Source organism: Schistocerca gregaria, chromosome 5, assembly GCF_023897955.1.
Source record: "Schistocerca gregaria isolate iqSchGreg1 chromosome 5, iqSchGreg1.2, whole genome shotgun sequence".
NCBI lineage: Eukaryota > Metazoa > Arthropoda > Insecta > Orthoptera > Acrididae > Schistocerca > Schistocerca gregaria.
Window position 1 is genome coordinate 454,445,280 of NC_064924.1, and position 12,598 is coordinate 454,457,877.

Below are 12,598 nucleotides of genomic sequence, written 5' to 3' on the forward strand. Positions count from 1 at the left end.
ACGCTTTGACGAGCATCATACTGATCATGTTCTGGTGAAGTCTTCCACACTAGTCGAGACGTTGCCGTAACGCTGCCATTCGGCTAGAAACCCGAGAGATTTTCATCAATAGTATATTCTTCTTGAAATCTCATGATATTTCTTCTGTCTTTTATATCTTTTATACTAGGCGCAGTAGTTTTGTCGTAGTATGTTCTCGCTAGGATCACATTAGTTCTAAAGGATTGTCGTCTACTCCAGATGCCTTGTTTCGACTTAGGATGAGATAAATGTAAATAAATCAAAAGGCAACATGTGCTGGCGATACTGTTTATTGCCGTTTCTGCGTTACTAGTACAAATATACATAAAACCATTTTCAACAGTATTAATAGTTACAAAATTATCGACTAATGTGGGTTACGCAGCACAGTCGACGGAGTATCCACCGTGGAAACTTTTTGCTCCGTGCGCGCAACGTGATATTTCACATTCTGATCGCCTCTTCAGCGCATCTCTGTAGGTGGTGGAAGCTTCCAACGTGGAACTGGTGCTGTGCTGCGTGGACCCTGCGGCTGTGGTCTTCCAAGTCTCGCCGTACCCGTGTCGCTTCAGCATGTGACGGCTGTTTATTTGCCGACAGGTGGGAGGTACGTGTTGGAGCCAGGGCCTCCGAAACCTCCGCCTCCAGGACCACCGAAGCCGCCTCCGGGTCTGCCAAAACCTCCGCCGCCACCTGTCGCCATCGACGAACAATATTTAGAATGGGCATTCATACCTACAAGAACACTGTGTTTGTATAAAAAATTATTTTGTTGTATTTTTCCAGCCTCGGAAAGGAATAAAGTCGAAACCGGTTCTGATACCATTTTTATGTCGCAAGGTTGGAAAAATGTAATGAAATAATTTTGTTAAGCGGAATTTAGTACGCATGTCTATCAAGCAGGATGCAGGTGAGAAGAACGAACGAATTCGGAAATTTACTGGAAGAAGATAGGAATTAACGTAGGAATTTCACACTGTGTCGACAGCGACCAAACAGAGATCGGTTGGAAAGGATGGAAAAGCAAGAAGGAGACGATGCTGGAAGAACCGACTCAACAGTCGGCCAAGATAACATACGGGAAAATTCAGAAAGTCTAAATAAGGGCGGTCTGGTGAGGATTTGAAATGCCTTTCTCCTGAACAAATCGGACTAAAACAGACGGAGTAAATGAACTTTGATAGATTGATAACCTAAAGAGAATAAAGGGGAGCAATGTAATACATAGTATTAGAGAAGTATTGGATTAATTAATTGGACAAGTGCAAGTTGTATTCAATAGGTAAGGCTAAACTACCTGTATGTTTCTCTAAGCCACCATTTTTGTTCTTGAATGTATTATTGTAGAAATCTGGATTAAGTAAATAAGTTGGAAGATGCACGAATTTCATTTTTTGAACTCGATGAATACTTGAATAGAAACAGGTAGTCGATCTTAGAAAAACTGTATGTTATTCGTGGAACATGTTCTGACGGGGCAACGGCGAATGGAATATTTGTCATAGAGTCCTGAAAACAATGAATATCACATGCAAGTAGTTTTAAAGGCAAGAGGGGAAATCAAATGAAAGTAGCCGAAACATCCACGATTCGAAATCGAGCGTAAAGAATAAATCTAGAAGCTCCTTCGCCAGGTCCATTCTCCAAGTGATCTAACATAGTAAGACACTGAGGTTATCGCGGCAGCATGTCTTAGATGATGCTCAAACGTTAAGTGTGAAAATTTTATCTTCACTGAAAAATAACTAAGATGTTGCAGTACATCTGTGTGAACAGATTTCGGCAATAAGTTCTGTAATAGGAAGGTCAAATACTGAAAATTTAAAATAATTTACTTCAAGCATTTCACCTGTCGACCTGATGCAATTTTAATTTTTCCGGGTCTTTTCAATAGGATTCGCCCTTCTTGCACTATGCAAGAGTCTCCACGGCCGAAGTTTTCTTTCTACTTTCACATATGGTATCACCAGCGTAAAAACTAAACAAAATCTTGAAAAGGCATTCTTTCTTATACACATGTTAATGATGGCCGAAATGTGTGATTTTAGACGGCGGCCAGCGGAAGATAATGTCATCAGGAAAGCCTGTAGAAGACAACGCGTCAGCTTGCCGAAATGTGGCACCATTTGTTCGATGTCACCTGGCTGAACACCCGCGAAACCCACCTCGATTTTTTACCAATCGTAATGAAAACGCATCTCCACCGTTTTTTAGGACGTGTATGTTTGTGGATTCTGCTACTACCCGTGAACTATGAGAGCTGGCTCTATGGAAGATATGAGCATGATCAATACATACAGTATGTCTTAAGACCTCACGACATCGTCAGATGTAAGAGACACAAAGATTTATACTATTTGTTAAACATTTTAACGGTCTTTACCACAACAAAATATAATTACAATATGATGATTAAAGGTTTCCATTGATTAACATCCCTCCGTAGATATAAGAAAATAAACCAAAGATTATACATAGCTACCGATTCTTTAGTATGCATGGTAATTTTTTGTACTTTTTATCTTTTAATACTTTTATAAAAATATATTTTACCTAAAGGCAATATTTCCGTTTATTTTCATGAATGTGAGGATGGTTGCCAGTCAGCTTAAACCGGTAATCATACTGTATTCTCTTGCGACTAAGATCATTAAAATTTTTAACGAACACAATGTGACTGCAGTCATTTCAGTGTCTCCATTTATCAATGATCTGTTTGCTTAAGAAATTACTGAGAGCACAAAATTTTCATTTACAAAACCCATTGTGTTATTTAAATGTTAGTTAAAAATTATGAAGACTTACTGAAGCTGTGACAAGTCTCTGGGATCTGAATTATACAGAGGATGGAGGATGCTAAACTAACTATTTTGAGATGAGGAAACAATGGTCGGACATGAATAATTGGATGATGCGAATTCTTGAGTGAGCAATGTGTGTGAAGTACATGTCTGTAGACTCCTCTTGTTTCATAATAAACCACTGACTTCAGCATTGACGCCGCGCGGGGTAGCTGCGCGGTCTAGGGGGCCTTGCATGATCGGAGGTTTGAGTGCTCCCTCGGGCATGGGTTTGTGTGTGTTGTCCTTAGCGTAAGTTAGTTTAAGTTAGATTAGTTAGTGTGTAAAAGCCTATGGAACGATGACCTCAGCAGTCTGGTCCCATAGAACCTTACCACAAATTTCCAAATTTCTGCATTGACGCTGGACAGTGACACATTGAAAACAGTACACAGTAATCTGTAATGTGTCCACGGTGCATTGTGCCACACCGTTTCCTTTCAAGACTCGGTTTAAAGATCGAGCATTACTAGTTACAAAACACTCAGGATCCATTTAAATGCACATTGCACCAGGATGGAGCAACCGAAAAGCCAAACGAAAGTACTGAGAAAAGTGTCGCCACAGATTTTATTCTTATTGGGTATCTCGTAGATCCGTGGCCTCGTTCAACCCACAGACAGTTGGGCAAGATTCTTGAAAAAGAATCGTTAGCACAATAGGATTTGAGGGTGTGTTATTCGATAGTGTGAGAGAAGATTCATCAACAAACAACGGCCATATTGCCCCTTGTAATGGTACTTGAATTACGTAACCATTACGGTACCTCACCTCAACCTCTCGATGCCAGCAATATTCTACTGTGTTTCTGCAAAATAGTTAACATTTTCTGTGACAACATTCATATTTGATTTCATTAATGTAGAGGTACTTTGACACATCGATATGTTTATATTGCAATGATATTATTCTTATGTGTATTCTTTCTTTTGTCACTACGATCTTTGACATACTTGTAACTCTGATTTTTGGGCTCGTAAGCGGTTATTAGAGAGTCAAGTCTTGGTCGTCATGTTGAAAAGACGCAAATTGTAGTCAGTTTATGAAATGTGAACTTTAACAGTGAGGAAGATATTTTGAAGTATGTTTTATATTCTGAAGTGATGTTGCGAGAAAAGTAATAAAAAAGAAGTGTAACTTAAATTCGGAGCATTGATTCCTTTTTTACATCATCATTGTCTTAACTTGCAAAAGTTTAATCTTCAAGAATGGTTTATGAAACGCATCAATAAAACTTTTGAATATCGCAGAATAACACCTAGGCCTCTTTGCATCCGAGCTTGGAATCATCACTATCTAATTTTCGACGATTGAGCCATGAGCTCACAACGAGAACAGCGTGGGAAACACGAAAAGATGAGTGCCTAGTTTATCCATTATTTCATGAAATTACTTTATTAACTGTGCTCTAATGACACCTGCCACGTAATATAACTTTGTTGTTGCCCGAAAATGCAATATTTAGCAGCGTGAGCACCACTACAATCATAATTAATTTTTGACCTTTGTTGTGGTAGAGTTGTTAAGACCCTGAAGTGTACACATTGACAAATACAGTGTGCAGAGTACAGCTTGACCTATATTTCCATACTTACCAGTAAAAACGTGTCGAAGTGATAGGTTCGAATGATTTTGAACCAAATCAGTAATTTATGCATGTATGCATTTAGACTGAAGGCCATATATTGAACATTTGCTATGACCTAAGTTACTGCTGCAAAGTGTTAGTCGTTTGAGTCGCAGTAAAATAAATAATCGGTGGTAGCCGTTGATTGCTTATCTCAGAGTATTGCGATTTGGATCTGTAATGTTTTACCTGTAAAGGTTTGGGACACACGTAGTGCTGGAGATTTCGCACATACCTGCTCCCCCTCCGAATCCTCCCGCCCCCGGGCCGGACGGGTAGGTGGGCGTGCCCTGGTATTGCACGTCGGCCACGTAGCCAGTGGCGTCGCTGGCGCGGTACCGCACGTACTGCACGCGACCGTCGGGAAGCCGAACGCGGTACGTGCCCTGCACGTTGCCTCCCTGGCCGCTCTCCTGCTGGCCGAAGTCGGTGCCGTAGTACGGATCCTGCACCTCGTACTGGAAGCTGTACGGCTGCGCCTGCGGACAACACGCCGTCTGGAGCGCTGCGAAACTGAAGGCTCAGGCCCTAACATTAAGGGGGAACCCGTGGTCTCATTGATGTCTGAGCCGCTGTCACTAGCCTGGTCGGATAAAGGTGGGGGAGACAAACCTATCGTGTGCTGATTATCCCGACTCTTGCGTGACAGGTTCAGGGAAAGAAGTTATAAGGCTTGTCTACATTCGACAAGATAGCGCCAAGAAATTACCTATAGGTGCATAACTAGGCAATGAATTTCATGTGTGCTCCTCCAATACAGCACATCGACGGAAACGTCAGCACACATAGACCTCAGCACTCATGCGATTGACTACGCTCCTCAGGAAAATGACTCTGGATTACAAGTTATTCTTTCATCCATTCATTAAAAGTTAATCGTTCATTTGCTTTGCAAATTTCGAAGTTTTTGCTTGAAGCAGCATCAAGAGAAATGGAATACAAAGCAGATCAATGTAAGAAAGACTGAGAGGGGAAGGGGGAAGAACTACATAGTAGTATTTTACGGAAATAAGTTTTTTTGCTAATATTTCATTCTTGAGGGAATAATACCTGCAAAGACAATGGGGCTGACAGTAACGTAATGCTCCATACATACAAGGAGCTTGCTTGATTATCTAAGTAAAAGAAGTTATGCTTATCTAAGTAAAAGAAGTTATGCATTAGAAACAGAAATTTATAACAACAAAAGTTTTTATGTTTTTAGGTGGAAATTAAAGCATCAGTCATTCCTTACAGTTCACTCTGTCAAGTACTTTCTAAAGTCTCTTCTTCTATCGACAAGTGAACATGTTTCTTAGATGGTCTCATAAAATATGTCTTAAAAATATCTCAGCCCTGTTTCAGAGCGATGGACTCAGGTGTTCTCCAGTGCAGAATGCAAACTGAATGGAGAAGTCATTTAATTTTTCGTGGCTGTCTCTTGTTTTTGAAGGATATCAAGGTCGCCTTTGACTGTAAAACCATTTATTCATAAAATCCCCTTTTGCAGTTTCAGACCTCTGGCTAACTTCAGATTCAGTTCTGCCAAAATGTTGTACTTGAGCACATGTCAAAATTTTTTAACTGACGACGATGCACAGAGTGTCTCTCCGAAGAGTCGTTAGGTGTATTTTCTATTGTGCTTCGAAAGACATTTGCAGTTCCGTTTTTGGAATTTGTATATGGAGTCGACCCAAACAAATACTGCTTAATACATGTTTCATGCGACTCTCAATGTCAACGTAAAGCGTCAGTTTGTTTGCCATTACAAAGAACTAAACTACACCCGAACTGGTCACGAACGCCCAACGGTACCGACCGACCGTCGTGTCATCCTCAGACGACAGGCGTCACTGAACGCGAATGCGAAAGGTCAGCACACCTTTCTCCTTGCCGTATGTCAGTTTCCGAGATCGGAGCCGCTACTTCTCAATCAAGTAGCTCCTCAGTTTGCCTCACAAGGGCTGAGTGCACCCCGCTCGGCAGACTGGATGGTCATGCATCCAATTGCTAGCCTAGCCCCACAGCGCTTAACTTCAGTGATCTGACGGGAACCGGCGTTACCACAGCGTCTACGTCGTTGGCTCGAATCACAAAGAAAGTGATATCTAAAGCTACATTTTATGTGCCTAATCGATAGAGCAGCCCCAAATTAGTCTAGCGCGATTTTAGTTTTATCGGTTAAGTGTTAACGGCGACAGCAAAAATGGACGAATAATCAGCACTCCAACAGCGACTGAGTAGCGTTGCTGCATCGTGGTAGGGTGACACGCGATTCAGCTCTGGAGTATTAGTTATTCTTCGTGTTTTACTGCCGACGTTAATACATGCCTACAAAACGAAATTCGCACTACACTAACTTAGGATCGCTCTGTCGAATGCGTCCGTAAAATTCCACTTCCAAAATAGATTTCTATGTAATGGGAAACAAAGCGACGGTTTCTTTTGACTCTTGGCTTTGCCGAAACTTGTGATGAACAGTAGTTAGACTCTTAGGACAAATGCTCGATATATACGTGTCAGATATTTTCAAATATTTTGACATCTGCTCAAGTAAAACATTATCACAGAACTGCACTTCAGAATGGGTAGTCGTTCGAATTAAGAACACTGGACATGACATTATGTCTTTCAAAAATTCAGTCATTTATTTCACAGCGTTCTCTGCCAAGGCCAGTAGCTGCACTGTATGACGTACCGGACCGCCGTCTCCGAAACCACCGCCGCCGCCACCACCGAAGCCGCCGCCGCCTCCGAAGCCGCCGCCTCCGAAGCCTCCGCCGCCGCCAGCGCCGCCTCCAAAGCCTCCGGCTGGTCCCCTGCCGTAGCCCACCTCAGCAGCTGCCAGGCCGCACAGCAGCAGCGCAGCCAGAGCTCCCACCTGCTCACACAGTCCACAGTGACCATTATTTTTCCTCAAAGATGTCCCGTACTCATGGAATGACCAGATGCAGGAATCCTGCGTCGCCGTTCAAGGCAAAGGTCCTTGTGGAGATGGTTTGCCTTTGCCTTCCTCCGATCTGTTACGAAGTGTCAAGCGTGTATCTGTTTCTAGTGGATGGTTATGATTAGAGCTTGTAGTACAGTGCAGTGTTGGGTTTGTGTTGTTATGGATAATAAGAAGGGAGGGGGTGAAACCCGGCGCCAGCACGTAGCCCATCCCCCTCTAGTAGCACCACGGGGTCGGCCGACCTTGAACTCCCCATCCGACGGACAGACCACCATCCAAAATATCACATTCCCTCACTTGATGAGACACTGTGAATTGGTGTGGCATGTAAGCCAGTAAACTGGCACAAAATCTGATGTTCAGGTACTTTACGCCACCGCCTCTGCTCCCCCACCGGCCATATACTGGCAATGAAAATATTTTACCGCAGTGATTCGAACCAGCTTACTTCCGAGTCAGGCGCCGCATCGCAAGCGTGCCTTAGCACCTCGGTTGCGGAGGAATTTTAATGTGCCCTACGACCTGCTAATTCAGCCGTGGACGCAATGTTGCTGTTTGCAGTCTGCAATGCGAAGGCTGGATGCGGGCTGCTCTGCAATCTAATCTCTGCTGTGCAAGCCTCTTCGTCTCTGCGTAGGTACTGCTGCCTATTATTGTCGCACTTCTTGTAGACACTCGGAGCGGTGGCTGAATCGACACGAATCGAGGTTACTCGACCGGCGGTGACATCTTTGTTTCGCTGCCAAACTAGTATGGCTCCTTTAACTGGTAGCTCTTAGTTTAGTACATCGTATATTTTTGTATTCAAGAAAAAAACGTGGCTTGCAAAGGCGTATCGAAACTCAACGTAGTGAGGGCAACACAGAACTGGAGTGCTACATCAAATATGCACTGCGTTGTGCCACTGGTATTGATCCTAGTGAGTCTAAAACTTTCTCGTCAGTTAGAAAGACGAGCGCTGTATGACTTGAAAGGTACGCCAGTGTACTACACAGTGCACTAATTCCTATCTCCACTAGTTAACTTAAAAAAGTAAACGTAAAATTGAAGTGCTAAACTGAATGAATGTCACTTGAAAGTCAATGTCCATTGGATCACTGAGACAGCTCTAATCCCCCAGCAGTACTGCGCAAATTATCTATTTATTAAAGTTTTAGTTAATAGCACACAATCATGCGCCATAGTGAAATGTTGGATTTTTGTAAAGGAGGACTGCGTTAACTTCTAGGGACCAACCATTCACTAGTCGTATTTGCTCAAATTATTCAATAGAAAATTACGATCACCAATCAAATATTCATCGAAGGATTTTCGCAATAAATTTTACAACTTTCAGGGGTTTGAGTTCCACGAAATTGTTAGATTTATTTTCCTTACCACCACTTGCGATTCCATTCACACACTGAAGAGTGGTATGTCCTATCAGTCCATACCTTCATTTTAGTCTGCTTATGCCATAAAGCTCTTTTCTCCCAAACATAACTGAGTACCTCCACATTAGTTATTCGATCTGCCTAATCCTCAGCAGTCATCTGCAACATAAAATTTCAAACGTTTGTATTCTTCTCTTCTCTCCACCGTATATCGTCAACGTTTCATTTCCATATAAGGCTGAATTTTGAACAATTGCTAAGAGGTGAAAGCTGGTAACGGAATTCTCTTTTTTTAGAAAATATTGTCAGTCGCTATTTCGTATCCTCGTCAGTCTTCGTCACTAATTTTGATACCGAAATAGCAAAAATTGTAACGTGCTCAAGAACAAAGTAAAGCGCCCAAAAAAGAAGTAATGTTGCTACGGAAACAACGCACAGCATTTTCGTCTGTAATTGTTTTAAGTTGCAGAACCCAGTACGTTGTTCTCGCCGGCCAGAGTGGCCGAGCGGTTCTAGGCGCTTCAGTCTGGAACCGCGCGACCCACTACTGTCGCTGGTTCGAATCCTGCCTGGGGCACAGATGTGTGTGATGTCCTTAGGTTAGTTAGGTTTAAGTAGTTCTAAGTTCTAGGGGACTGATGACCTCAGCAGTTAAGTCCCATAGTGCTCAGAGCCATTTGAACCATTTGAACGTTGTCCTCTACCGCGAGTGTTCATCAGAGACAAGGGTATCATCAGGAACACCCCAGTGAAGTGTGATAGGACCGGAAAGGCTAAGCAGCAGTCTGCAGCTGTTTGCGGATGATGCTATGGTACGTGGAAGGGTGTCGTCTTTGAATGACCGCAGGAGGATACAAGACGACTTAGACAAACTTTCTAGTTGCTGTGGTGATTGACAGCTAGCTCTAAATGTGGAAAACTGTAAGCTAATGCGGATGAGTAGGAAGAAGAAACCTATAATGTTCGGGTACGGTATTGCTAGAGAGCTGCTTGACACAGTCAAGTCGTCTGGGCGAAACGTTGCACAGCAATATGAAATAGAATGAGCATGTAAGGACTTTAGTAATGAAGGCAGATGGCCGACTCCGGTTTATTGGGAGAATTTTAGGAAGATGTGGTCCATCTGTAAAGGAGACCACATGTAGGAGTCTAGTGCGACCCATTGTTGCGTACTATTCTAGTATTTGGGATCTGCATCAGGTCGGATTTAAGGGATACATCGAAGTAATTCAGAGGCGTGTTGCTAGATCTGTTACCGGTAGGTTCGAAAAACACGCTACAGAGATGCATCGAGAACTCAAATGGGGAAATCACTGGATGGAAAATCACTAGAGGGAAGGGGACGTTCTTTTCTAGAAGGACTATTGGGAAAATTAAGGGAACCGGCATCTGAGGCTGACCGCAGAACGATTCTAATGTCATCAGAGCATATCTCGCGTAAGGACCATGAAGACGAGATTTAGCGAGATTAAGGGTTCGTATGGAGGCATATAGACAGTCGATTTTCCCTCTCCCTGTCTACGAATGGAACAGAAAAGGAAATGTTTAGTAGCGGTACAGTGTATTCTCCACCACGCAGCACTCTTGGGTAGTATGTGTGTAGATATGTAAATATAGATGTAGGTATACTGTTTGTGGTATTCACCAGTGAAAACATTTTTAAACAATTCTGACAGAAGGACTGGTTGTAACTGAAGGAGATGCGTCCAGAGTTGCTTGTAGTCTTTAAGATTTTGACAAAATCTGAAATCAGCGGCTAAAATGGAAGCTCAAAATGAAAGTTTCATTGGCCTTCGGTCGTCATATGTAACATTCAGATTTAGACGTCAAAGCCAGCTAAATGTGGACTATCGGACCTATTGTGTGATTAGATTGAAGAGTTCCTAGACAACAGAACGCAGCCGTCATTCTCAATGGACAGAAGTCTTCCGAAGTAAGAGTGATTTCAGGTGTGCCGCATGGGAGTGTTTTAGGACAGTTGCCATTCAGAATATACATCACTGAAGCTTTTTGCGGATGATGCTGTGGTACATGTAAAATTGTTCTGAAATGCAGGAGGATCTGCAGCGAATTGACGCATGGTGCAGAGAATGGCAACTGAATCTCAATGTAGAGAAGTGTAATGTGCTGCGAATACACAGAAAGAAAGATCCTTTATCATTTAGCTACAATTTAGCAGGTCAGCAACTGGAAGCAGTTAATGCCATAAATTATCTGGGAGTACGCATTAGGAGTGATTTAAAATGGAACGATCATATAAAGTTGATCGTCGGTAAAGCACATGTCAGACTGAGATTCATTGGAAGAATCCTAAGGAAATGCAATCCGAAAACAAAGGAAGTAGGTTACAGTACGCTTGTTCGCCAGCTGCTTGAATACTGCTCAGCAGTGTGGGATCTGTACCAGATAGGGTTCATAGAAGAGAGAGAGAAGATGCAACGGAGAGCAGTGCGCTTCGTCACAGGATCGGGAAAGCGTTACGGAGATGATAGATAAACTCCAGTGGAAGACTCTGCAGGAGAGACGCTCAGTAGCACGGTACGAGCTTTTGTTGAAGTTTCGAGAACATACCTTCACCGAAGAGTCAAGCAGTATATTGCTCCCTCCTACGTATATCTCGCGAAGAGACCATCAGGATAAAATTAGAGAGATTAGAGCCTACACAGAGGCATACCGACAGTCGTTCTTTCCACGAACGATACGAGACTGAAATAGAAGGGAGAACCGATAGAGGTACTCAAGGTATCCTCCGCCACACACCGTCAGGTGGCTTGCGGAGTATGGATGTAGATGTAGATGTTTGATGATCCGGTTCATGGGGGTCAACTTGATGATTTTTACGTGGTAAGGGAAAAGAATTTCTGTTCCTAGTGATACTGCTCGATAGCTAGAAAGACGAGCGCCGTATGACGTGAGAGGTACGGTGCGGCGGCAGCGGCTCACCTTGTCGGTTCTCATTGTGGAGCAGGTGAGGAGCGGTGACTCTTGTGGTGGAGCGGGGCGCACTGGTGCCCCTGACCAGCAGAGGCGGCGCTTTTATAGGCGCGCGCCGTGGCCACCGGACCATCAGATCACGCCCGCCGCCACGGTGTCGAAACCCGGCCGGGGGTAGAAGCCGCGCCTCCGGGGTAGCGCGCTGACACGTGCGCTCGCTACCTCGCCACCACTGTGCCCGCCTCTCACAGCTCCTCTTAAGGCACAAATCACTTCGATCAGTACTCGACGTCAGCTGCGTCTAACATTAAATGTGGCTCCTGTCTGAGATTTTGAATAGGCCAAACGGGAAGCTCTTTTGATTTCCGCTTTAGGGAAGACTGTAAAACAGGTAGTAACAGAACAGCTTATGCTTCTGCTTTGTAAAAAATCAAAAAGAGCCAGACAAATCTTTCATGAAATCATTTGTCAAAAATTGAGAAACAAAATAGATTAGAGAAATATTTGACCCGCTTTCTGAATGATGTTCGCAATTATGTACAGCAACTAAGATGCTCATAACTTACTGACGCAAAGAGCCTCTAAGTGGAATCCCGCCAGATAAATATCCTCCAGCACTCCTTAAAATTCCTAGATTCTGAGTTCGACATTGAACTTTAAACTTTCAATGGGCACTTCATTTGCTTCCATGATTTCCAGCATCTTTCAAAGGCTCGTAAAATCTTTATGTAATCTATTTTATTTCTCACATTAATAAAATATTTCACCAATAATAAGCGGCTTTTTAAATTTTTTTTTATTTTCATGTCTTGTATAGAAAGCATGTAACGCAATATACTTAAATATCGATCGGTATTGTATTATTATCAAGAGT

General features: G+C 43.0%; 1 protein-coding gene across 1 annotated transcript; it reads right to left on the reverse strand.

Annotated features, from left to right (window-relative positions):
- Positions 1-295: 295 nt before the first annotated feature.
- LOC126272826 (uncharacterized) lies at positions 296-11,794 on the reverse strand. The gene is made up of 4 exons (XM_049976023.1): positions 11,734-11,794; positions 7,166-7,348; positions 4,724-4,967; positions 296-714 (listed from the first exon to the last, which is right to left on the reverse strand). Exons 1-4 carry the CDS (start codon positions 11,746-11,748, stop codon positions 608-610), a joined length of 549 nt encoding a protein of 182 aa, XP_049831980.1. The 5' UTR covers positions 11,749-11,794; the 3' UTR covers positions 296-607.
- Between the last annotated feature and the right edge of the window lie 804 nt (positions 11,795-12,598).